The sequence below is a fragment of the Elgaria multicarinata genome, chromosome 9, assembly GCF_023053635.1.
Source record: "Elgaria multicarinata webbii isolate HBS135686 ecotype San Diego chromosome 9, rElgMul1.1.pri, whole genome shotgun sequence".
In the NCBI taxonomy this organism is placed as follows: Eukaryota; Metazoa; Chordata; class Lepidosauria; order Squamata; family Anguidae; genus Elgaria; species Elgaria multicarinata.
The window spans coordinates 99,974,610-100,001,152 of NC_086179.1; the positions used below are offsets into that span (position 1 = coordinate 99,974,610).

The following is a 26,543-nucleotide window of genomic DNA, read 5'->3' on the forward strand; positions in this document are numbered from 1 at the left end:
AGTATAGCTTCCAAATCACGGGAGGTGCTGGTTCCTCTCTATTTGGCCCTGGTTAGGCCTCATCTAGAGTATTGCATCCAGTTCAGGGCTTCACAATTCAAGAAGGATGCAGACAAGCTGGAGCGTGTTCAGAGGAGGGCAACCAGGATGATCAGGGGTCTGGAAACAAAGCCCTATGAAGAGAGACTGAAAGAACTGGGCCTGTTTAGCCTGGAGAAGAGAAGATTGAGGGGAGACATGATAGCACTCCTCAAATACTTAAAAGGTTGTCACACAGAGGAGGGCCAGGATCTCTTCTCGATCCTCCCAGGGTGCAGGACACGGAATGACGGGCTCAAGTTAAAGGAAGCCAGATTCCAGCTGGACATCAGGAAAAAACTTCCTGATTGTTAGAGCAGTATGACAATGGAATCAGTTACCTAGGGAGTTTGTGAGCTCTTCCACACTAGTGGCCTTCAAGAGGCAGCTGGACAACCATCTATCAGGGTTGCTTTAGGATGGATTCCTGGGCCGGATCTACACTACTTCTTTAAAGCGCTTTATAACAGTTTTATAGCGCGCTTTATAACTGTTATAAAGTGCTTTAAAGCAGTAGTGTAGATCCGGCCCTGCATTGAGCAGGGGGTTGAACTCGATGGCCTTGTAGGCCCCTTCCAACTCTGCTATTCTATGATTCTATGAAATGGCTAACTCTCCCCCATCCCAGCATGCTGCAGTCCCAGTCAGGCCCTCCACACACACCTTTCCTCCTCCCTGCCCACCAAAAAGATAGGTGAAATGCAATCACACATTTCATGTATCATTCTAGGCCAAAACATACATTGCTTTAAATCTATATTTAGCAGCTACATCCCCCCATATTTTATTCTGTAGTACATGCACCACCACCCCAAATTCTGATTAGGACCCTAGCATGGAGGATAGGAGGGCTTTTAAGATCTGGATCAGGCCTCTGGGCCTACTTTTGAGTACAAATGAAAAAAGAAGACATAACTGCTATGTACGGATTTCAAGTAATGTCTGCTTTGGCTCCTAGTTTGACCCTTTTCTTCTTTTTCAGGCTGAATCCTATGCACATTTACCTCAGGATAAGTTCTATTGATCTCAGTGGGGCTTACTTCTGAGTAGACGTACTTAGGATTGTGCTGTAGCTCTGTTTTTAAGTTGACACAAGATACACATATACCATGTTTACCAAAAGAATGGCTTGAAAAAAGGGGGTTGGACACCCTAAAATAAGCAAGGGCAGATAGGAATTGTTTCAGCAAGCACTCCAGAAAAGTTGCTGCTGAATCCTTTTTAGCCAGGAAGGACCTGGGGAATTGCAATTCTCTTTCCCTCCCCCTTTCCTCTCCCCATCCTGCTGTAGTCCAGATTTTTTTTTGGTGGGGGGAATCACACACACAGACACACAGCATCTCTCTCTCTCCAACCCCCCTCCCCCAAGCCTCACAATAGCTGCTGGGCTGATTAGGACAGGAGGGCAGCAGCTCAGAGGGGAGATGGCCCCAACCTGTAACTCCTGACGGGGGAAGGGAGCCTGGTGATACCTTGCAGCAGCACAAGCAGCCCTGCTCCCCACCCAGCCGGCCGGCTGACTGTTCTTGGTAGCTGCTCTGCCTGCCGCCTGCCCTCCTCCACATGCTTCTTCCTCTCCACCGCAGAGCTGCTGCTCCCACCTTGTGCAGCAACTATCACGAGAAGTCTGCTGGGGCAGCTTGTAGGAGGGAGCAACTCTGGCCGAGGGAGGGAGGGAGCGAGCAGCTGGCTCCAGCAGGAAAGAAGCCCCGGGCCATTCCTAGGCAGGAGAAGAGTGGGGGCAGAGCAGCTGAATTCACCGCTGTTTCCTGCTCTGCTGCCTCCTGTGGGTGCTTCCCCCACCCCCTATTTCTGGTGGGGCTGCTGTGGGCTTGAGATAGGAGGAGAGAGCGGCTGCGTGAGGGGGAAAAACCTTCCTGAGCAGGAGCGGGGTGGGGAGAGCAGCTGAATTTGCAGCTCCTTCCTGCTCGGTCCCAGCGCCCCGCCCGCCTCTGTGCCCTAGGCCGCCGCCTGACTGGCCTTAATGGTAGCACCGGCCCTGCTCCCACCTGAGCTTTTAGGACTCCCATGGGCTGCCTTGATGTTGTCTTTGCCCTGCGGGTGGCTCTGAACCCACGCTGGGTCAGTTAGATGATGCAGCCGCAGGTTCAAAGCCACCCTGGAGCAAAGGGGCAAAGATGCGCAGCTGAAAAGTTGGGGACTTTTTCCAACCTTTCCAACTAGAGCAAGGTCAGCCCAGCTCTTCTATCAGCCTGTCCTTGCTTGGAACCATTCTGGAGGCATTCCTGGGTGGAAGGCAGGCTCCTATTGGTCGCTGGAAGGCACAGGAGAGGGAGGGTGTGAGCCCGGTGAGCCTAATGGCCACCGGAAAGCCCACGCTGCCTCTCCTCGTTAGAACTTACCGCCACCCCACACCAGGGATAGCGCAGAGTTTGAGCAGCGGAGCAGCACCAACCCAATGCTGTGAAGACAGCCCCCCTAGTGTACCTCTGGAACTGTTGAAGAAAACTACCTTATACATTAACCAAGGAGCCACACTAGAAATGTCTTTGAGGACAGGTATAGACACTGTTCTGACCATCCTGGTCTTACAAGGTAAAATCTTCTTTCCCCACGTCCCAGTCAAAATTAAGCCCTGCCCCCCAGTCTCAGAACAAGAGGATGCCCCATCCAAACTTCAAAATATATATTCCACCCATTTTGTTTTACACCACACCCTTGTAACACCACCAAGAAATATGCACAGACCATATGTGCAGTTATACATTAAATTTCTGTTCTAAAACATGGTTACAGCAAAATAGTTACTAGAAACATACCACAGAGGTATGGACCGAGGGCCAGTCACTGCTTGTACTTAATGGGTGGTAAGATGCTTGTACTTTTGTGCATGATCTTCTCAGCTCTATGGTCTCTTTTAACAGCTTTCTCCATTGGGCCTTCCAGTTCTTTTTCTAAAGTGTCCTGTTTGGTTGTGTCATGACTTCCATCTTCATTTGTTTCTTGGGATGATATGATAGGCGCAGGTAACATTTCAGGGGGAACAGATTTTACTTCTCCAGTAGAATGGTGCCAAATTATTTCATCTGCAGAAAGGAAACACACAAAACAAAACACTGAAGTTGTAATATAAAGCCACAGAGAGCAGCTATCCAGAATTTCATTACAACCTCTCCAATAAATGAAAAAGAATCCATTTCTATCCAAGATTTCAGAGAATCACATTCACAAATTCTGACATACTTTCTTGACTGCTCTCTAGAACACGGGTTGCCCCTCCCACTGTTTTAGTTTACAACTCCCATCATCCCTTGCTGTTGGCTCTGCTGCCAGGCTGATGGCAGTTGTAAGTCAAAATATCTGGATGGCTATAAGTAGTCCGTCACTGCTCTAGGAGAAGGATCACGGGCCAGGGAGGAAAGTGTGCGTTAGTGGTGGTGGAGAAAGAGTGGTGGGTTGAAATGCAGATGCAAGATTTGTTGAGATTTGTATGTTCGGTGTGAGGTTTGTATGATTGGGGTGAAGTTAATCTGCCTGTATGGCTGCTGGAGTGAAAACAAAACTATCCCCCTACAGTCATGGCCAGCTGGCCGTCAGTACACCATCTCCTCTTCCTCCATAACAAACCAGTCCTTGGTGGAGAACAGCATTCCCTGAGTCCTATCTCTCCCGTCCTACACCTAGTGCTGCCACAGTAGATGGAGGCAGCCAATCTCTATCCAGAAATGATTGGAGGTGGGTGGGAACTGAGCTCAGGAAAAGGGCATCGAAGGGGCTCACTTTCTCTCAACACCATCGCCACTACAGTGGTAGCTTCAAACATGGAGGAAGGCAGCCACTCCCCATTCCCAAAGGTAAGGGAGGGCACATACTTCATCTCTGAGAAGACACCCAAAGGAAATGCAGCTTTTAGCTCAACTCCCCTTTTACTCCCCTCTGCCATCCAGTTTTGGACTGAGGGAGGCTGCCTCCCCCTGCTACTAAAGCAACTGCTGGGGAAAGAGTGGACTCAGAAAGGATTCAGAGGAATATCCAGCTGGTGACAGGATCATGGTGCAGCCAGTGCAATGACCTGAAAGCTCCCTGGATGCAGTTTTGGGGGCTGTAAGCCCCGAGGTGGCTCCGCAGTGGCTCTGCATCAATGCTATGACACAGCAGCCACCTAGAAGCCATTGTGGGGCTTTCCAGCGAAGCCCAGCTTTTTAAAAGTCGGGGACTTACCTGGACTTTTCAGGAGGGAGCCACCTAACTGTGCTCCAACCTCGATGTGGAGGCATGGCTGGGCAGATGGTGATCCCTGATTGGTTGCCGTCCACCCGCGCAGAGGGTGGGCCCAGCTGCCAGAAACCCCACACATTTGCTGCAGCATCAGGACTAGCCACTGCCAACCCAATGCAGCAAAAGCTTATTGTGGTGGCAACCGCTGCCGTATAGGCAGCCCCTGCAGGGTCCTCTCGCTTAGTGGCAAATAGAAAGGTGCCAGAACTCTGTGTGTGTGTGTGTCAGTGTCACAGACATCATAGCCTGAGATCTCTGATGATGTGGGGACTGCATCCCCAGAGTTGTACCTCCAGGCAGCTCTATGTAGGGGCCAAGTAGAAGTGAGTTGTGCTCTGTTCCCCTAAATCAAATTAATTTGCTCACCCACAGCCAGCTCCTGCATGCTGCTCTCTGCTTCTGGGGACTGTCCAACCATGTGCAATGCTTTCCCTGTGTAGTTTTGAAGAGTTTGTCTCAACCCTACTCCCATGGCATTTGTGTAAGAAGAGGGGGCCTGACCCTCTCCTATTGGGCCCTCTCCTCTGCAGTCCTTTTAAGTACTAAGAATGTCTGCAAGCAGATATCTAACTAGATAGAAAAGAAAGGAAAATACAGTACACTTTAAAAAATCTGCACAGAGGCAGCCAAAGGAATTATGTGATATGTATATCATATGCATATTAAGTAAATTTAGCAGAATTTATTCTGCAATATTCATTATTTTTCATAACGTCAGTCACCGTCTGATGCTTTGTCCTCTCTGACCGCAGAAACTCTTATTCAGATAGTCCCCTGGCACTGTCTACCAGCTTTAAAACATATCTTTCCAACTATAAGGGTTGAGATTATTTGGAAGCCGAGAGCTCCATCACACCTGGTTTGTCTGCACTTTCCCTCTGGGTTGTCTCCCCATTTTTTACCTCTGTTTCATGAGTGCAGCAAGCTTTCCTCCCTTTCATGATCATCGCTATACTGGAGAACTCTCTTTTCACTTGCTTGTTCTTCCAATGCTATTGCACCCGCCCCACCCCTTCTCCTCCCCCTCCAGCTCATTGGTTTTTGTCGTTGATGGACATTGTGATCACGTGGCAGACTCCCCACCCCCTGTTGCTCATTGGAGCTCCTATGGGAATTGACCAAAATGCTTACAGCTCCCTCACTTTTAAAGATAAAGAGATGAAACTTGGGACTGTGAGAGCTCTTAAGTAGGGCTTTAGGCATGCCAAGTTTGAATCAGATTGGTTCATTCTTTGATTTTTTAGGAATTTTTTTATCCCCCCAAACGTTCCTTCCCATTAACACACACACCGATTCAGCCAGGGGTGCATTAAGGCAGAATCAGTGTGTGTGTGTGTGTGTGTGTGTTCAATGGAGCTTGTTTATTGCCCAGGCTTTATTCCCTTACTCAAGAGTAAATCCCATTGCTTTCAACTGCATTTACATCCATGTCATACTAAAATCTGAAGCATGCTTACTTTTGAGTAAACCCCATTGAACAGAGATAGACTTCATAGAATCATAGAATAGCAGAGTCGGAAGGGGCCTGCAAGGCCATCGAGTCCAACCCCCTGCTCAATGCAGGAATCCACCCTAAAGCATCCCTGACAGATGGTTGTCTAACTGCCTCTTGAAGGCCTCTAGTGTGGGAGAGCCCACAACCTCCATAGGCTTCTGTTTACTTACTTCTGAGTAAACAGAAGCAAGACCTCAGAAGTAAGCACAGGGTTGCAGAGCACTCCTTTCCAGTTTGCTGTTTTAGACTTCTTTTTTAAACATAAAAAAAGCTTCTGAGTGATCACACTATTATAAGTCAGTTCTATATGTGTTTACATAGAAGTAAGTCTCTCTCTGTTCAACGGGGTTTACTCAAAGGTAAGCATGCATTGGATTTTAGTATGACTTGGATGTAAATGCAGTTGAAATCAATGGGATTTACTCTTGAGTAAGGGAATCAAGTACGGGTAATAAACGAGCTCTGTTAAACACACACACACCTCCAATTCTTCCTTAAATCACCCCTCACAGAATAGGAGGTGTGTGGGGGTGTGGTGGTGGGGGTGTTAATGGGAAGAAATTATTGGGGGGGGATTAAAAATTCCTAAAAAATCAAAGAATGAACGGATCTGATTCAAACTTGACATGCTTAAAGCCCTACTTAAGAGCTCTCACAGTCCCAAGTTTCATCTCTTTATCTTTAAAAATGTGGGCAAGGAGGATGGGTTGGAGCAAGCCCATTCATTAGACACAAGTGTGGAGGAGGATAACCGCCCTGCCCTCCTCTTTCGTCAACAAGCTCTCCCTTCAAAGCACACATGCTCCAACAAGGGAAATAGCAAGATGATGGCACTATTAGGGTGACCATATGAAAAGGAGGACAGGGATCCTGTATCTTTAACAATTGCATAGAAAAGGGAATTTCAGCAGAACCTGGTGAAATTCCCTCCATCACAACACTTAAAGATGCAGGATAGAATCATAGAATAGTAGAGTTGGAAGGGGCCTATAATAGGGTGCCCATATGCAAAAGGAGGACAGGGCTCCTGTATCTTTAACAGTTGTATTGAAAAGGGAATTTTTGCAGGTGCCATTTGCATTTATGGAGAACCTGATGAAATTTCCTCTTCATCACAAAAGTTAAAGCTGCAGGTGCCCTGCCCTCTTTTAAATCTGGTCGCTCTAGTATAGCTCCTGCAGCTTTAATTGTTGTGATGATGATGGAATTTCACCAGGTTCTCCATATATACAAATGATACCTGCTGAAATTCCCTTTTCTATGCAACTGTTAAAGATACAGGAGCCCTGTCCTCCTTTTCATATGGTCACCCTAGATAAGGCCATTGAGTCCAAACCCCCTGTGCCCTCTTGACCAGATACAAAAGAGGGTAGGGCTCTTGCAGCTTTAACTGTTGTGATGAAGAGAGAATTTCACCAGGTTCTGCATATATACAAATGACACCCTTTTCTATGCAACTGTTAAAAGATACAGGAGCCCTGTCCTCCTTTCCATGTGGTCACCCTAGGCACTATACAGGGGCCAAAAGGTGCTTTAATTCTGTTTTGGGGAAATAATCCAGACTTTCCCTGCTCTTGGAAAACACAAAAAAGGGAGGGGAAGAGACAGGCATGCGTCATCTGAGTGCTGAGCTGCAAAACCACAAACCAGGCCTGAAACACTGGTGGGATGGGGGGCCCTGAGGCCACCGCGTATCACATAATGTGGCACTGCTAATTTCCACGGCATGCATGCAGACCTTCTAAAAGAAAACTCTTTGTGAAAAGAAAAGAAAAGAAAAGAAAAGAAAAGAAAAGAAAAGAAAAGAGGAGGAATTAGAAACAAAAGACCTCCTCTTTCTGGCTGTGCATTTTTATGAACATTTTCTTTTTTCTTCTCTGGGATGAAGAAGGATCCCTCATTTTGCTTTGTAGCAGTCTTGGGCTTTTGTTTTGCCTTATGTAACCAGGGATCCTGCATCCAGGTATGGTGCATTGCTTCTTCTGGAGTCATGCGCAGAGAAGGTTTCCATCTTGACATAAAATAGATAGCACATCATTATGGAACAGCTAACCTTGTTGTTAGAATGAGTATTACACACACACACTCTCACACACACACACACTCACACACACACACACACAGAGACGCTTATGTGCATATAGGGTTTATCACTCACAACATTCTTCATGTGATAAGAGGCATGCACAAGTTGAAATAATCAGAGGAGGGAGTGTAAGCCAGCACATTAATGTTGTGTTACTTCATTGCATCGTAAATTCATCTTTACAATATTTTTATCAGTGTACATCGCATAATTCAGCAGCAAAAGTATCTGTGAATCTAAAGCATGTTTTTATTTTATTTTATTATTTATTTCTTAATGCCTGAATATGCAGGCCCTGATCTCAGGCTTACAAAGTAAGATACTAGATCCATGAGGGAGAGAGAAGAGAAAATAAATAAATAGCTTCAGCTATTGGGCGGTATAGAAATGCAATAAATAAATAAAGAGATCCATCTGGAAATGCCATAGTGAAGAAGTGATTTTTAATTGATATTTAGAGAATCCATATTAGGGCTGTGCTCCGCTCCATTTCGGGTCGTAGAAGCGGCATCGGAGCGGCCTGATTCACCTCTGTTAAAGGCGGAGGCAAAGCAAGTTGGGGGCAGGGTGAAGCATTATGAAGCAGATCGCCCACTTGCGGAGTGATCCGCTTGTCGCGAAGCTCTGCCCGACATTTTGGAAATTTCTCCCCATAGGATTGCGTTGTGCGAACTAAGCACGTATAACTTTTTTGTTTTTCAAGCTACATCCTTGAAACTTACTGTGCTTAGAGAGTGATGATTGGGGGTAATTTGTGTCAATTTTCAGAAGTTTTCGTTGTGTGGTTTGCTTGCTATTAATTTTTTTAGAATGGGTAAAAGCGGGAGGGGATAACATTTTTTTGAAGTGATGAGAAGCAGATTCAACTCCCAATCGTGATGATAAGTGATCACCTGATGTGAAGCATCCTCCAATCCCAATGTTGGAGGGGGGACTAAGGCAGAGCCACCAACAGTTTTTCCTTTCTCTCTCTTTGTGGGTTGGAGTTCGTGGAGAGAGGAGGCTCGTTCTGTGCTGTAGCTGCGTTTGTTTGGAGGAGATAGGATTTAGCTTGGGCTGTGTGTTTGTTTGTTTGTTTGTTTGTTTCTGACTACTTGCTTAGCTTTCCTGTGCTCTGTGTTTTGCCTTAGTTTGATTTATATGAATTTATAATAGTTCATTTTTGGAGTGTTTGTTTGTTTGTTTCCCAACGTCCACCCCTGCCTTTTAAACCCTGTGTTCTGTGTCTGTGTTTATTCAGTTTCCTTATTTCTTCTATATAAAAAAAGATCTTTAAAAATTACCAAAAAAAAATCTATCCTCTCTTTCTCTCTCTTACTCTGTGTGTGTGTGTGTGTTTGGACTGTGTGTGATTGTGTGAGTGTGTTTGCTGTGCACTGCTTGTTAAGTGCAAAAAGCAAATAAAGTTTGACCATTCAAATAAAGTTTGGGCAAAGCACTACACAGTTTTGCCATTTCCCCAAATAATAAATACATTTATTGTTGTTGTTGTTGTTGTTGTTGTTGTTGTTGTTATTATTATTATTTGATAATGAGAAAAGGCAGCAGGCGCCCGTCTGTGGCTGGGCGTGGTGAAAGCAGTGGGCAAAGCAAGGCTGGCACCAGTAAGCCAGCAGCCTGTGCTCCTCAACAGAAGCAGGAGAAGAAGCAGGCAGACATGGACGCTTCTCCAACTTGCACCCGGCGTTCACTTTTTGAGGGTGGGAAAAGTACCCCTTTGCAAGAGGCAGGCAGCAGCAGCAGCATTAGTGCTGTTGTAGGAGGAGGAGTTGTATCCCCAACTCCTTCATTACTGATTGAGGGGAGCCTGCTGATGGACCTGTTTCCAGACATGATAGACGAGGTCCTCAGCATGGTGGAGGGGCAGAAGGAGGAGGCGGTCCTCCAGGATGTGGGTGATGACAAGCAGCAGCAGGCCAAGGCTCTCTCCCCAGTATCCAACCCCTCTTCCTCTGTTACCCCTTCTTCTGTGGCAACACCAGAGAGTGAGGGCGGGCAAATGGTATCACCACGGAAGTGAAAGACAAGAATGATGTGGGACCATTTGAGGTGGGAGTGGATCCCCCCCTTTGCTGTCTGTCACCACTGTAAGGCCAAGTTAAGCAGGGGTTCAGCTCGAGGGCATGATTAAACCAGCAGCATGAGGATGCATCTAACGAGGCAGCACCAGTCGATCTTGCTGGGGGAAGAGGCGGGCACTTCCAAGGCAACTGGTTCCAGGGGAAAGCGTGCCTCTCTGCCTGCCTCTCTGCCCTCCTGGTACCTGGGAGATGTAGTGGGTCAACCCCACAAGCCTCTTGCATACTTGCTCTCAGTGCTTCAGGGGCATAGCTGGCTGCTGCCTCTCCTGTTCTGTGCCTGCTTCACAGGGCTGGTTTGCATTACTGGCTTTGAATGGCCTGGAAAGTGGAAACAATACTTGGCTCACTTACTTGTGCCCCCAGAAATGTCTGCTGCATGCCCGCCTTCCCACCTCTGCCTCGGTGCTGTCGTCGTGGGTATTGGGATCTGCTGGGACTTACTTCCCCATAGATCTACGGCATAGTCATATATCATGTGTGTGTGTGTGTGTAGCACCTCTCTGCTTGCCTCTCTGCCCTCCTGGTGCCTGGGAGATGTAGATGGGCTGTGTAGATGGGCTCCCCACAAGCCTCTTGCATGCTTCCTCCCAATGCTTCAGGGGTTTGTGCATGTCTTGCTTTGACTCAGGGCATTAGTCCTTCCTGGTGATGAAAAGGCAGCTGCATTGCTGCTGTGCTCACCCTGTGTTTAGACTTCTTGAAGTTCCTTGTTAATTTTTGAAGTGTTGAAGATTCTTATTTAGGTTTATCTTTAAATATTCCCCACAATTCAGGGCATGTTCGGATTTCCTTTGAAATGGCCATGAATAAGGATCTATTTAGAAGCCCAGTTAGCTGACTGCAGCTTACAAAATCCCTGAGATGCATTTCTGAAAATGGGGTGGGGATATTTTTAAAATTTCCCCCAAAATCAGGGGATGCTCAGATTTCCTTCAAAATGGGCATGAATAACGATCTATGTGGAAGCTCTTATGGTGCCCACTTACAGGTCTGTATCTGGAAAAATCCCTGAGATATTTGCATTTCTGTAAATGGGGTGGCGGAATATTTTTTAAAATCACCAAAAATCAGGGCATGCTCGGATTTCCCTGAAAATGGGCATGGATAAGGATCTAGGTGGAAGCTGTGATGGTGCCCATTTTCAAGTTTCTAACTGTAAAAATGTTGGCAATAACTGCATTTCTGAAAATGGGGGTGATATTTAAAATATTCCCCAAAATTCAGGGGATGCTCGGATTTCCTTCAAAATGGGCATGAATGTGGATACATTTAGAAGCTATCAGGGTGCCCATTTTGATGTTTCTAACTTGAAAAGTGACGGAGATGTTTGCAGGTTTGTTGATTGGGGTTAGGGTTGAGGGTTAAAACTTTAAAAAAATCGTTAAAAATCAGGGGATGCTCGAATTTCCTTCAAAATTGGCATGAACGAGGATACATTTATAAGATCTCATGGTGGCCAGTTGCAAGTGTGTATCTGGAAAAATGACAGAGATAACTGCATTTCTGAAAATGGGGGGAAATCTTTTAAATATTCCCCCCAAATCAGGGGATGCTTGGATTTGCTTCAAAATGGGCATGAATCAGAATCTATGTAGAAGCTCTCATGGTGCCCATTTTGATGTTTCTAACTTTAAAACTAAAAAAGTTATAGGCGTTTGACATTTTCAATGCAAGTCTATAGGGAGGAAACACGGAGCTCCAATCTGGATCCAGAGCCCCGCCGTGGAGCGGACCATAGGCAGATCGACACGGGGCAGAGCAGAACCGATCTGGAAGTTGTGGAATGGGGGATCTGTGCACAGCCCTAATCCATATAGGTCTTGGAGATAGAGAAAATGGTAGGGGATCAAACTTCAGCCATCTTTGTACAAATATTTCCCTACCCCACACACCGAATAGTTCCCAAACTATAGAAAATCACTATAAAAATCAAGTGATTTTGCTGAAATGTGTACTAGCTATGCTCTATTTAAAACCATGGGTTTGCACTGAATTCTGTGAACTCAGCTCACAGCCTGAGATCACAGGCTGTGCTCCTTTTTCCCAGTGCTGTCACCCGAGTTTAGTGGTTTTGTCAAGGATCCCTTCCCTTGTGTCTGCCATGAAACCCCTGCACATTTCATAGGTTTCTGGGAAGTGTCCTAGGCCATCCCCTTAATTCAAGCAGTGTGCCAGCCAGGCCTCGCCTCACAGTCATCTCATGAGCATTTTGTGAACCACCCAGAGAGCTCCAGCTATTGGGCGGTATAGAAATGTAATAAATAAATAAATAAATGAGCACAGAGAGAGCCAATGTGGTGTAGTGGCTAGAGTGTCGGACTGGGAGTCAGGAGATCCAGGTTCGAGTCCTCACTCGGCCATGGAAGCTCTCACTGGGTGACTTTGGGCCAGTCACAGACTCCCAGCCCAGCCTACCTCACAGGGTTGTTGTTGTTGTGGGGATAAAATGGAGAAGAGGAGGATTGTGTATGCTGCCTTGGGTTTCTTGGAGAGAAAAAGGCAGGATATAGACGTAATAAATAAATAAATAAATAAACAGAGAGACTGGATTTGGATGACATGTTGTTTAACGCATGGCAAACTGTGATTCCCATGGGCAAAAGGTGAATATGCAACCCCCAACTCAGGGGTTGTAATTAGGGCTGTGCATGCCTCCCACAAACTGCTTCGGATTTAACGCATGGCAAGCTGTGATTCCCATGGGCAATAGGTGGTGGCAGAGCCAGGTAAGACCCCCTCCCCCACTTACCTGGCTCCGTCATCCGACACCACCACGGTCTGTGCGGCAGCTTCGACTGCCGCCCACGCCTAAGGCCGGAAATAGGTAGCCTATTTCTGGCCTTAGGCGTGGGCGGTAGTCCAAGCCGCCGCACAGACTGGTGGCGGTGGATGACGGAGCCAGGTAAGCCCCACTCCCTCCTTCTCCCCTTACGTGGCTCCGCTGCTGTTACTGCACAGACCGCCGCTGCGGCAGACAGGGGAGCCATGTAAGCCCCCCGCCCCACTTACCTGGCTCCGAAGCTTTGGAACGGTCCAAATCAATTCGGACCGTTCCAAACCTCTTCAAGTCAATCTGGACCTCCCCCAATCCATTCTGGAACCAGGTTTAGGAGGTCCAGATCGGCCCGCTCCACTTCGGATTCGGGGATCCGAAACGGAGCAGAGCACACCCCTAGTTGTAATGTTGTTCGACCCAGCAAGCATGTTTTGCATGACAAGCATGGGTTATGTGAAGGTTGTTTAACCCTTGAATAACCCATGCTCACTGAGTTTGCACAATACCGCAATCCTCGAGTATGGGTTGCATATTCAATATGGCAGCTGCATGCACCCCAGCCTCACCATGGGTTAAATAACTTATGGTGGGCTGTTGTGTTATATGAACAATCCCGTCATGTCCCTAGAACACACAAAGCAAACTCTTGTAATTTGCACAGTACAGGGAAAGATATGCCAGGGTGGACAAATTTGTCCAGCATTACTGATCTTGTCATTGAGGAACCTCTAATATGCTTCTGAAGAACCATTGGAATGAGTATGGAATAGAAAACAAAGCACTGCCTTATCTGGTCTGATGACTTCTAAAAAATATTTTCATTACATAGTCAGACAATATGGGGAATTAACCTGACAAATAAATATTGCAACCATAACTGAGATGTACATATTTACAAAATCATAAGGTCAGAAAACAAGAATTTAGTAAAAGAAATTAAAACCATCTTACACAAGGCATTTTTTCAGAAAATCCAGAAAAGAGCCATCATATGTTTTCAATACGGTGCTCAGATCCTTGGAGTTTGGGTTTCTTATTCTTCCCCTACTATTTGTAACATTCTTTGGAGTACTGTTCGAATCTACAAAAGAGAAAAGCAAAAAATTAAAAACTGCTTACACTGTTTTCTAAAGTTGTGATGCTGAAAAGATAAAATTGTGATGCTGCAGGCCAGTGCTTCACTTTAAAGCATGCCCAGGTGCACCCAAAAAAGTGGGGGGGGGGGCGGAACCAGGATGATCAGGGGTCTGGAAACAAAGCCCTATGAAGAGAGACTGAAAGAACTGGGCATGTTTAGCCTGGAGAAGAGAAGATTGAGGGGAGACATGATAGCACTCTTCAAATACTTAAAAGGTTGTCACACAGAGGAGGGCCAGGATCTCTTCTCGATCCTCCCAGAGTGCAGGACACGCAATAACGGGTTCAAGTTTAAGGAAGCCAGATTCCGACTGGACATCAGGAAAAACTTCCTGACTGTTAGAGCAGTACAGCAATGGAATCAGTTGCCTGGTGAGGTTGTGGGCTCTCCCACACTAGAGGCATTCAAGAAGCAGCTGGACAAGCATCTGTCAGGGATGCTTTAGGGTGGATTCCTGCATTGAGCAGGGGGTTGGACTCGATGACCTTGTAGGCCCCTTCCAACTCTGCTATTCTATGATTCTATTATTCTATCATTCTATGATCTCACAGGTCCGATCACTCAGGCTGCTGACGGAAAGTTCCCAGAGCCCTGGGGATCAACAGTCACGTGTGCATCCCAATGCGCTCCTGCCCTTCATCACTTGCACACATGTGCTGGTCCCTTTGCCCCAGGCACTTTGTGGTTTAAAAGGGGGTGTTGGAAAAATGATTTCCAAGCTTTGGTGTGTTCAATTCAACCATAACTCTCAAACCAGTGTAGGTTTTGCCACTGACATCACGGTATTTTGGGGAAATGATTTTAAGACATTCCTTGGTGCCTCTCCACAAATATTGCAGCACAGATGTAAGAGTGCAAAGAGGTGTGGAGGCTCTGGTGTTTATCAACACTGGAGTTGTAAGAGAAGCTTTCCCCAAGTTTAGAGCATTTCTACACTTTACGAATCATCTAGAGTGTATAGTGGCTACAAAAATGGGGCAGGGAAGTTGGACACAAGTGGTCGTCAGAAGAAGTCTGTGGTGGACAGAAGTGGACCATGGCAGCTGGCTGTGAAGAGTTCACAGCTTCCCAGGCCTTTCCAGTGTCTCACTGCAAGTACACCAGAAGTGGCAGGAGGACACATCTGCTGGAATATCAGGCACCAACGACAAAACAGATGACCAGAGAAGCTATGAAGTCTGGGAGCAAGGAAGATGGGCAGAAGTGGTAATCAAAGGAGAACATCTGTCCCTGGCAACCGAAGACCTTTTGGAGGCCTTGCCTGCAACTAGTATGTTTTCCAGTAACATCAGTTTATCATATCGACTAAAACCTGCCTTGTCGCACTTCATATCACCTCTTCATACAAAGTACCAAGTTCCAAGAAATTCCTGACATGTCTGGGTGATAACTTTCTCCTACAAGAAAGTGGAGGAAAGAACTAGAGGATTGGCAATCCTTAACTTTATATTGACCAATAGGGATGACTTAGTGGATAAAGTGGCAGTTATGGGAACTCTGGGTGAAAGTGACAGCGTCATACCTGAATTCTTGCTTTTAAAGGAAGTTAAAGCTGAGTGCAGCCATCACGTACTCTTGATTTCAGGAAAGCTGATTTTAATAAACTCAGAACTATGATAAGCAAGGTCCCATGGCAAGTGACCCAATTGAGAAAAGGAGTCTAAGATGGGTGGGAGTATTTAAAAATTGAAATCTTAAAGGCACAATTACAAACAATTCCAACAAGGAAAAAAGATAGAAGACAACGGAAGAAACCAATGTGGCTCCACAAAAGGCTTAGAGGTGACCTGAAAACAAAAAAGGATACATATAGGAAGTGGAAGGAAGGCCAGGTTACAAAAGAAGAGTACAGACAGGTAGCACAGAAGTGACGAAATGGCATCAGGAAGGCTAAAGCTGAGAATGAGCTGAGATTAGCGAGGGATGCTAAAAGCAATAAAAAAGGCTTTCTTCAGATACGTGAGTAGTAAAAGACAGAGGAAAGCAATGGTGGTTCAACTGTAGGGTGACCATATGACTGGATTTGCCTGGATTTGCCCGTGTTTTTGATGGCAAATCCAGGAGGGGGAGGGGAAATCCGGATTTTTTTTCCAAAGAGCAGCTCTAATGGGAATTAACAAAAATGCTTATAACTCTGTCATTTTTTAAGATAAAGACATGAAACTTGGCGCAATGGTAGCTCTTAGGAAGGGCTTTAGTCATACCAAATTTGAAACAGTTCTGTTCATCCATTGATTTTTTAGGATTTTTTTTAAATTGAGGTTTTAAAATTATTATTTTTAAAATTGTCATTTTTAAAGATAAAGAGATGAAACTTTGCACCATGAAAGGATTTAGGTAGAGCTTTAGCCACACCAAATTTGAAACAGATCCGTTCATCCATTGATTTTTTAGGATTTTTTTTAAAAATGAGGTTTTAAAATTATTATTTTTAAACTGTCATTTTTAAAGATAAAGAGCTGAAAGTTGGCACCATGATAGCTTTTAGGTAGAGCTTTAGCCATACCAAATTTGAAACAGATCTGGGGCCAGTAGCAAACCCTGTTAACAACAACAGCAGCTTGCAATGAGTGAAGATACAGTCAGAAAAGATATTTGAGGGAAGGGGAGAATGTAACACACAGAGTATAGCAAAAGCTTCAAAGTACAGCAAAACCTACAAAAGTAGGAGTGAGTGAAGTTCATTTCAGATACATTGAATCTCTCACTTGTTCTTTATTTCAGTGATTTTAACATTAAGATGTTATGTAGAACAGATTTGTCTTAAATGTGTGCTGTAAAATCAGACATGTGACCAAGGCTATGTTCGGGTGGGCACACCCCCTTGGCACTGGACACGCCCCCTTGGGGGCGACCATGTTGTCCTCCTTTTTGGTTTCCAAAATATGGTCACCCTATTCAACTGCTTAACGAGGATGGCAAATTGATAACAGAGGACAAAGAAAAAGCTGAAGTGCTCAATTCCTACTTTGCCTCAGTCTCCTCCCAAAAGCGGGTCTATGACCCCCCTGGAAAAAGTGAAGCATAAGTTGAGGGGGCAGGATTGCAGTTTGAAGTTGATAAACAAATGGTCAAGCAACACCTAATTTCTTTAAATGAGTTCAAATCTCCAGGGCCCGATGAACTACATCCTAGAGTAATGAAGGATCATAGAATAGTAGAGTTGGAAGGGGCCTTTAAGGCCATCGAGTCCATCGAGTCCAACCCCCTGCTCAATGCATTAATCCACCCTAAAGCATACCTGACAGATGGTTGACAGAAGAACTCTCAGAACCACTGTCTATTGTCTTTGCAAAATCATGGAAGATGGGTGAGATGTCAGACGATTGGAGGAGAGCTAACGTTGTCCCTATCTTCAAAAAGGGCAAAAAGGAGGAACCTGGGAACTACAGACCAGTCAGTCTGACATCCATCCCTGGAAAAATAGAAGTATGGCTTCGAAATCGTGCAAGGTACTGGTTCCCATCTATTCGGCCCTGTTTAGGCCTCATCTTGAGTATTGCGTCCAGTTCAGGTCACCACACTAAAAAAAGGATGCAGACAAACTGGAGTGTGTTCAGAGGAGGGCAACCAGGGGTCTGGAAACAAAGCCCTATGATGAAAGACTGAAAGAACTGGGCCTGTTTTAGGGCCTGTTTTAGGCTCTCCCACACTAGAGGCCTTCAAGAGGCAGCTGGACAAGCATCTGTCGGGGATGCTTTAGGGTGGATTCCTGCATTGAGCAGGGGGTTGGACTTGATGGCCTTGTAGGCCCCTTCCAATTCTGCTATTCTATGATTCTATGTTTAGCCTGGAGAAGAGAAGATTGAGGGGAGACATGATAGCACTCTTCAAATACTTAAAAGGTTGTCACACAGAGGAGGGCCAGGATCTCTTCTCAATCCTCCCAGAGTGCAGGACACAGAATAATGGGCTCAAGTTACAGGAAGCCAGATTCTGGCTGGCCATCAGGAAAAACTCCCTGACTGTTAGAGCAGTGCAACAATGGAACCAGTTATCTAGGGAGGTTGTGGGCTCTCCCACAATAGAGGCATTCAAGAGGCAACTGGACAACCATCTGTCAGGTATGCTTTAAGGTGGATCCTGCATTGAGCAGGGGGTTGGACTCGATGGCCTTATAGGCCCCTTCCAACTCTACTATTCTATGATTCTACCATGCAACACCAGTCTAATAATTCTCAGCCACAAACAGAACTTTGGCATATTTTAAACAGGTCTGTAGTCACTAGTGTACAGATATGTGGATGTCATTACATAGGGTGACCAGAGGACGAGAAAAACTCCAGAGACCTCCCGAAGATCGGGGATCTCAACGGCAACCAGGGCTGGCCCCCAATTTATCGGGGAAAGGCCCGAAATGGATGTGTTCCTGCACTTCCTGGAACAATCTATGAATCATGTCGACTCCCTCACTCCAGCCCTCCAATCTATGTTGGTGCTGCACTGAGTACCCAAGTGGGCAGAGCTGAGTCAGATCAGCTCCACTCAGCTCACCCACCCAAGTCTCCGTAATGAACGCCAGGTCAGCCTTCTCATCCATGATGAAATCATGAAAAAAAGCAGTCTTATTGTGGACAGATCTGGCATTAAATAGCAGCACCACAAGGAAGGAGGGCTCAGTGGAAGAGCTACCAGATACATGAGAGCTAGAGGAGGAGGGGGGATAGAAAGGGAACAATGTATAGACAGCTGTAACCCATTCTACATTGATGTCCCAACCCCCTCCTTCTGCCGTATCTCCTTCTGCCCCAAATCACTGGAATAGTGGCGCCCCCAGGGCCGGTGCTACCATAGAGGCCACTCAGGTGGCCACCTAGAGCGCTAAGCTAAGAGGAGCGCTGGGCGCAGTGCAGCACTCACGCGTGTTGGCTGTGAGCTGGGCTGGCCCGAGGATTCAGCTGGGCCTGGGCAGGTGAGATGGTGCCCCGCGCCCACCCAGCCGAAGCGAAGCCAGGGACGCTGGAGTGGGGGTGGGGCAGCTCTACGTTCAGACTTCCGGAACGCACCCGGAAGAGAGAGAGAGAGAGAGAGAGAGAATGTATGGGTGAATGGGTTGCAGGGGGTCTTTGAGTGAATGCATGTGTTCATGTGTGTGTTTGTTTGGAGTGAGTGATGCTGAGTGTGTGTGTGTGCGCACGTGTGTGTGAGTTGGGGGGGATGATTTGGAGGTGATATTCCTATTAAATAATGCATTTTAGACCCATAGATGTTCCTTTCCAATTTGTTTGCTATAATTGCCATGACGTATTTCTTGCACTTTAAAATAAATTTAGCAGTTTCAAGTTTTGTGCTTCTTATTTTTTCCAGGAAACATATATTCTTAAAAATCAAAGTTGGCATTTTTTGGGGTGGTGGGGTGGTGAAAGTAGCCCACCTTGCCTAGGGCGCAAAATAGTCTGGCACCAGCCCTGACTGTACAGCAACAGTAACAGAGCCTAGAGTTGATAGATGTGATGAGTTTGCCCAATTTTTTGTTGGAAAGATTAGTGGAATTAGGGCTGGTTTTCCTCCAGGTTACCTGCAGAGTTGCCGCTGGAAGCTCCCAGGACATGGCCAGTGCTTGATTGCTTTGGCCTAATAATCTTGGCTAAGCTGGAGAGGATTTTCGGTCTGTTCCAGTTTACCACCTGTGGATTGGACCCATGTTCAACTCGGTTGATACACCCTGCTTGGTCGGTGGTGGGTCCACTGCTAACAGCAGTGGTGAATGCATCCCTGATGAAGGCTAGGGTGCCCACCTGCCTAAAACTGGCTAGTGTGTGGCCACTCCTTAAAAAACCAACTCTTGATCCATCGTTGCCAGCAAACTACTGACCAGTCTCCAACCTTCCTTTTCTGGGTAAAGTGGTAGAGAAAGTGGTACTGGAGCAGGTTCAACAGTTTCTCCATGACTCAGATTTTCTAGATCTTTTTTAATCTGGCTTCAGGCCAGGTCACAGCACAGAGACTGCCCTTGCTGTGGTCTGTGATGATCTTTTTTTTAGCAATGGACAAAAGTCATCTGTCCATCTTGCTGTTATTGGACCTCTCAGCAGCCTTTGACACAGTGGACCATGAATTGTTGATTGGACTGTTGAGGACCCAGGTAGGACTGTAGGACTGGAGCTCTTGCCTGGTTCCAGTCCTACCTGGATGAAAGGACTCAGCTGGTTCTTCTTCGTGGTCTCTGTGCATCACACATATGGGGCTCTGCGCCTGCGCAGGGCCAGCTTCGGAAACTTCTCTAGCTGAAAACGTTTTAGGCGGGAACCCCTCCCCCACTGTCCACTGGGGTTCCCGCCTAATCCCCTCAGTTCTCTTCAACCGCCTGTGGGTCAACAGCGTTTGGAGACTTCTCTGTGGTGCAGTGATTACCCTAGCTGAAAAATCTATCATTTTCCCTTCTTTTCTCATTCTTTTTCTTTATTTAAGAAAGGACTCAAGTTCTCGTCACTTAGAGTTTATTTGGCAGCTATTTCTGCCTCACACCGTTGGGTTCAGGGCTATTCAGTCTTCACTCACCCTTTAATTAAGCGCTTCATGAAGGGTATGAAGAATACCATCCCACCAATTCGCTCTTTTGTTCCCCAATGGAGCCTTTCCGTGGTGCTCAAGGCAGTGTCTTCCAAGCCCTTTGAGCCATTGGCAAAGACGGACTTGCGTTTACTGACTTTTAAGGTGGCATTCCTTGTTGCCATCACTTCTGCTAGACATGCATCAGAACTAGCAGCATTCCGTATGGACTCACCTTATACGGTGTTTCATGCTGATAAGGTGGTCCTCAGACCGGACCCAGCCTTCCTTCCAAAGGTTGTTTCTTCTTTTCACCTTGGACAGGATATCACCCTGCAAAGTTTTTTCCCATCACCGACATCTCCTCTTGAGTCGACGCTACATACCCTGGACATTAGACGTGCCCTCGCCTTCTACCAGTCCAGAACAGCGACCCTCCGGGGATCCCAAAGACTTTTTGTTTGTTATGGGGGCAAACAAAAGGGACTCCAAGCATCTCCACAGAGAATATCTGCTTGAGTTGTTCAGACTATTAAATTAGCCTATGAACTTGCTGGCCTCCTGTTGGAGGGGAAAGTGCGCTCTCACTCCACCAGAGGAGTGGCCACTTCTACGGCTTTTGAAAGAGGTATTGCCATACCAGACCTCTGCAAAGCGTCTACCTGGTCGACACCTCTGACTTTTGCCAGTCATTACCGTCTGGACATCAGAGCGCGTAGAGACTGTGCCTTTGGGCATGCCATCTTATTGGCAATCCTTTGAATTTTCATCCATTACCTGACACCACCCACCTCTGGTAAGTCAGCTTGTTATTCGCCCATATGTGTGATGCACAGAGACCACGAAGAAGAAAGACAGGTTGCTTACCTGTAACTGTAGTTCTTCGAGTGGTCATCTGTGCAGTCACACAACCCTCCCACCGTCCCCACTATGGTGTCATTCTTTGATTACCTGGTGGTTCACCTCAGTGAGACTGTTTAGGCGGTTTCAGGAACTGATGGGATTAGGCGGGAACCCCTGAGCATACTCAGTGGATGGTAGGGGAGGGGTTCCCGCCTAAAAAGATTTCAGCTAGAGAAGTTTCCGAAGCTGGCCCCGCGCAGGCGCAGAGCCCCATATGCGTGACTGCACAGATGACCACTCGAAGAACTACAGTTACAGGTAAGCAACCTGTCTTTACCATGGGCACTTGTGCATATGCCCCCACAGCCCTTCCCTGTGGAGTTCCACAGGGTTCTATCCTCATACCTTTCATGTGCAATGTGTCTGTGAGAGTTCATTAGAGCCCACGAGCTGAGGTACCATATGTATGCTGATGATATCTAGTTTTATATCTCGGTGGGCTCAGACCTAAGTGGGGCAGCTGCTGTTCTGTCTCAGTGCCGGGCTGAGATCTGTAATTGGATGTCTAGAAGCAAGCTGAAGTTTAATCCAGAGAAGATTGAGTTGATGGTGGGTGGTCGCGGTCAGCGACTGGCAGATTTGATGTAGGAGCTTGCAGATGTTTCATTTTCAGGAATCCAACCGAGGATTGTGACCGAGGCACGAGACCTGGGTGTCATTCTTGACCAACCCCTAACTATGTTAGGGATAGCTTCGGCTATTGGGTGGTATAGAAATGTAATAAATAAATAAACTATGTCATCACAGGTGGGGGCTGTTGTTCGGAGCTGCTTTTATCAATTACATCTGCTCCGTCAAGTTCGTCTTTTTTGTCAGAGGCTGCAGTTCATGCCCTGGTCATCTCCAGGCTTGATTATTGCAACTTCTTGTATACAGGGCTTCCCTTGAAGCAAATCCAGCACCTACAGGCTGTTCTAAATGTGGTAGCCAGGTTGGCTAAGGGACTTCCAAAGTGGTCTTCCATCACTTCAGTGCTTCAAGAGCTTCATTGGCTGCTGGGGCTGCTAGGGTGTGCCACAAGGTCTTGTGAACTATGTATAAAGCCCTGCCCTGTCCGGGCCCTGGTTACTTGAGTGCTCGCCTCACTCCTGTGTCCCACCATTGGCAGAATCGCTCTCAGGAGCAGGGTGCCCTGATGGTCCCCCACTACAATTTGGAATGTGCAGGAGCCAGGGCTTCTTCAGTGGTTGCTCCCCGGATGTGGAACAATTTGCCACCGGAGATTAGACAGGCTCCTACTGTCAATTGTTTTAAACACCTCTGTAAGGCATTTTTACTTTTACAAGAGTTTGCGGGGAGGGGTGGTTTAAATTTGAATGTGGGTTGAGGGTTTTTAATGGAAATTGTTTTATTTATTTATTGCATTTTTATACAACCCAATAGCCGAAGCTCCCTGGGCAGTTCACCAAAATTAACCATTCACTATAAAACAACCAGTATAAAACATGATATAAAATACAATATAAATATTTATGTTTTATTGCAAAGTGCCACGATGCCAGAAATGGCAAGGTGGTGCTATAAAAATGTTTTTTTAAATAAAAAAAATCCCTCTTCCTGCCTTAAACCTTGATTGATTGATGGATTGGTTTGTTGATGGGCGCAAGGCCGTTCTGCCACGGGGTGGGGTGGGTGCTCCAGAGGGCCCCTTTGAATCCTCCCTTTCTGGACACAAAGCCACAGCTCAGTGTGGATGTTCCAAAGCCTCCAACTGTCTTCCCTCAATACAAACAAATGAGGTGTGTGTGTGTGTGTGTGTGTGTGTGTGTGTGTGTGTGTGTGTGAGCTCATATCTCCTCCAAACCTTGACCAATCTTGATGGATTTCAACTTGCTGCTAGTTAACCCATTTTCTCCCAGCCTGGCAAATTTGAAAGCTTTCCATCTATGGGTTTATTCAGTGGGCCATTTTGATTGTGCTGCTTCTCCTGCATTCAGCAGGAGATAGTGGCAAGCTCCATCTCAACAATAATTCGGACTTACTATGGTCTTTTTTTGTCACATGAAGGAGGATAGAAGAGGTGGGAGGTACATAGGATGCTGACAACATCATGAATAGGACCCACAAAAATCTGTGAGTGCCCAGTAATGACTGTGCAATAAAACACTTGTCTCATGACACCCTATATTTTGCTTGTCAGGCAGCCGTTCATGCCTTTTCATAATTTTTTTCTAGAATTTTCACACTTAAGAATTGTTTTCTACCATAGCCTATGCATTAGACCTATTTCTCAAAGGGTAATGCTCACTTCCATGCATGACGCCCTACAGGGTGTGTGTAATCCTTTCCCCCATAATAAGCTTTGTTATGCACCTCTATGTGTAAAAATTAGGGCAGATTGGAGAAGTTGGAATTTAGCTGTGCCCCAAAAACTGACTTTTTGCTCCTATGGAAAAAACACACAAAATGTTGTTCCCAAACATAACTAGGGTTGGCCTGACTGGGCCACCTATGGTCCGCAGATTTACACATCAAGGAATCAGCTCTTGAGGAGCCCACAGAAAGGGTTTATTTGTATCATTTCTGAAAGCAATACCTTGCATTCCCTCTGCCACCAGGGGTCTCTGCAATACACAGACCCTTCTTCCACACCTATCCTACTCATCATAATTATGGTCACTATATGAATCAATCAATGAGAGGTGCTTACCAAAAAACGTTCGTCGTCTTGATGCGGTCTGAATGAAATCAGCAGGTGGAAGGCCTAATATCTTTAACACAAATACACATACAAAGGTCAGCTTAAAGAGCCTCTCTGTAAACCAGGTATGTAACTAAACAATGGTTCTTGCCCTTTAAATGAAGTCTTTGTTGGCATTAGACCTGAATTCACCGGTTTTGATGCAGTGTCATTTCAAGTAGTGAGAGGAAACTACAACAGGCAGTACGAACAGTGTCTTGGGGGGATCTACACTACTGCTTTAAAGCGCTTTATAACAGTTTTGACAACTGCTGGGGCCTAGGACACACTGCATATACAGGTTTCAAAACGTTTTCAAAGTGCTTTAAAGTGCTTTAAAAGCAGTAGTGTAGATCCCCCCCTGGAAAACTCAAAAAAGTCCTAATCAATGGTTTCTCGTCAAACTAGAGTGAGGTTTCAAGTGGGGTGCAACAGGGCTCTGTCCTGGGCCCAGTACTCTTGCAATATAGTTATCAGTGACTTAGATGGATGGAATCCCTATCAAATTAGCAGATGATACAAAACTCAGAGGGGTACTACACACCTCAGGAGTCAGGAATAAATAAAATTCAAACTGGTCTTGATAGAAAGAAAACTGGGCTGAAACTAATAAAATGAAATGTGATAGAGATAAATGCAAACTTCTGCATTTAGGCAAAAAAAAAATCAAATGGATTGTAGTCAATCACAGTCTCGGGATTGTAGTCCATCACAATCTGAACATGAATCCACATCACGTGGGTGCCAAAAAGGTGAATATAATTTTAGACTACATTCATAGGGCCAGAATTTCCAAGTCATGAGAAGTAATATTTCCACTAATTCCACTTTATTCATGAGTCTGACATAATCTGGAGTGCTGGTGTCCACTTCTGAGTGCTAGACTTAAGAAGGATGTAGACAATTTGGAAGAGGTTCAGAGGAGGGCAAATGAAGATGATCAATGATATGGAGAAAGCCCCTTTGAGGCAAAGTTGAAAGAACTGGGTATGTTTAGCTCAGGGAACAGTAGACTGTGTGGAGCCTGACAGCAGCACTCTTTAAATACCTAAAGAGCTGTCACATAGAAGAGAACAAAGACTTGTTCTCTGCTGCAGTGAAGGTCAGGACTAGATCTAATGGAATGAGGTTGCAGGAGAGTAGATTTCAATCAAACTTTAGGAGAAAAGAAGGTTGCTTACCCATAAGAATAATGGTCATCTGCATGGGTTTTGTGCCTGCATAGAGCTCTGTTTGGGAAACTTCTAAAGTTAGGCTAAAGTTTTGGCAAGTGCCTCCCCCACCGTTCATGTGTACTCTCAAGGGGGGGATGGTTTCTGCCTTCAGTTCCATTTTCAATCACCAAAGTGCCTATATCATGGAAGTGGGAATGAAAGTACTGCCACAAAATCAAAATTGATTTAAACAAAATCAATCAAAACAGTGAGGAATATTCCCCTCCCATAGAGTACAACTTCACTTTGCCAACAAAGTTCCCTATAACCTCCAATGAACACGCCCTCTAGCCCCTTCCCCTGGGAACTCGTCTCCCAGCCCACGCGTCTCCAGGGTCTATCTAGCCCTTCTGTTGCGCTGGCACGATTGCCGGGGGGGGGGGGGTAGAGGGCGTGTTCCATCCTCCAGCTCCCCCTCCCAGCGCCGATCACCAGCCGAGGAGGAGGAGGAGGAGGAGGAGGAGGAGTAGGAGGAGAAGGAGAAGGAGGAGGAGGAGGAGAAGGAGAAGGAGGAGGAGTAGAAGAAGAAGAAGAAGAAGAAGAAGAAGAAGAAGAAGAAGAAGAAGAAGAAGAAGAAGAAGAAGAAGAACCACCACCACCACCACCACCACCAGCAAGTAGAAGGTAAGACTGAGGTGTATGTGTGTGTGTGAGAGACTGTGTATGGGTTCATGGGGTGTTTGAGTGAATGGATGCGTACGTGTGTTTTGGAGTGCGTGATCCTAAGTGTGTGTGCGTGCGTGCATGTGTGCTGACAGTGTGTGAATGTATTGATGTCTGAATGGGATGCCTGGTTGTTTGACTATGAATGGATGCATGTGCATGTTTCCAGTGTGTTGGGGGGGGGGTGTATGTTTCTGTGTGTGAGTTGAGGGGGACGATTTGGAGGTGATATTCCTATTAAATAATGCATTTTAGACCCATAGACCTTCCTTTCCAAGTTGTTTGATATAATTGGTATGATGTATATTTTGTAACAATGGCTGATAATTGTTCATCCTTCTTAAAAACCTTTTAAAAATTAGGGTTATCATCATCATCTATCTCCCTTTTCTTGTTTGTGGTGGTTTTTCTAGATGAACATGATGGGCTTTGACAAGTCATGCTGTTTTTTACTGATTCAGAAATTTCCTGACTATTGAACATGTTTTAAGTATGACTGCTTTCTAGATGTTGGTGTGCATGTATTTTGGTAGGCCTAATTTCTGAAGGTTTTCTGTAAAAAATAATGATGTGATGCTGGTGACTAACGGAATAATTGTAACTTTTTCCTGTTGCCATAGTTCTTTAACATCCATAGCCAGTGATGTATATTTCTCTCTCTTGTCTGCTTCCTTTTCTGCAACATTTTTGTCATTAGG

At 45.9% G+C, this 26,543-nt stretch overlaps 1 protein-coding gene across 1 annotated transcript in view; it reads right to left on the minus strand.

The window, feature by feature from the left end:
* Positions 1-2,883: 2,883 nt before the first annotated feature.
* DYRK4 (dual specificity tyrosine phosphorylation regulated kinase 4) overlaps positions 2,884-26,543 on the minus strand; it is a 113,906-nt gene continuing 90,246 nt past the window's right edge. Inside the window, exons 15-18 of the mRNA XM_063133436.1 lie at positions 23,939-23,999; positions 13,707-13,836; positions 7,642-7,823; positions 2,884-3,125 (exon numbers count right to left, since the gene is read on the minus strand). Coding sequence (XP_062989506.1) covers positions 2,884-3,125; positions 7,642-7,823; positions 13,707-13,836; positions 23,939-23,999 — 615 coding nt within the window. The remainder of the gene's footprint in view (positions 3,126-7,641; positions 7,824-13,706; positions 13,837-23,938; positions 24,000-26,543) is intronic.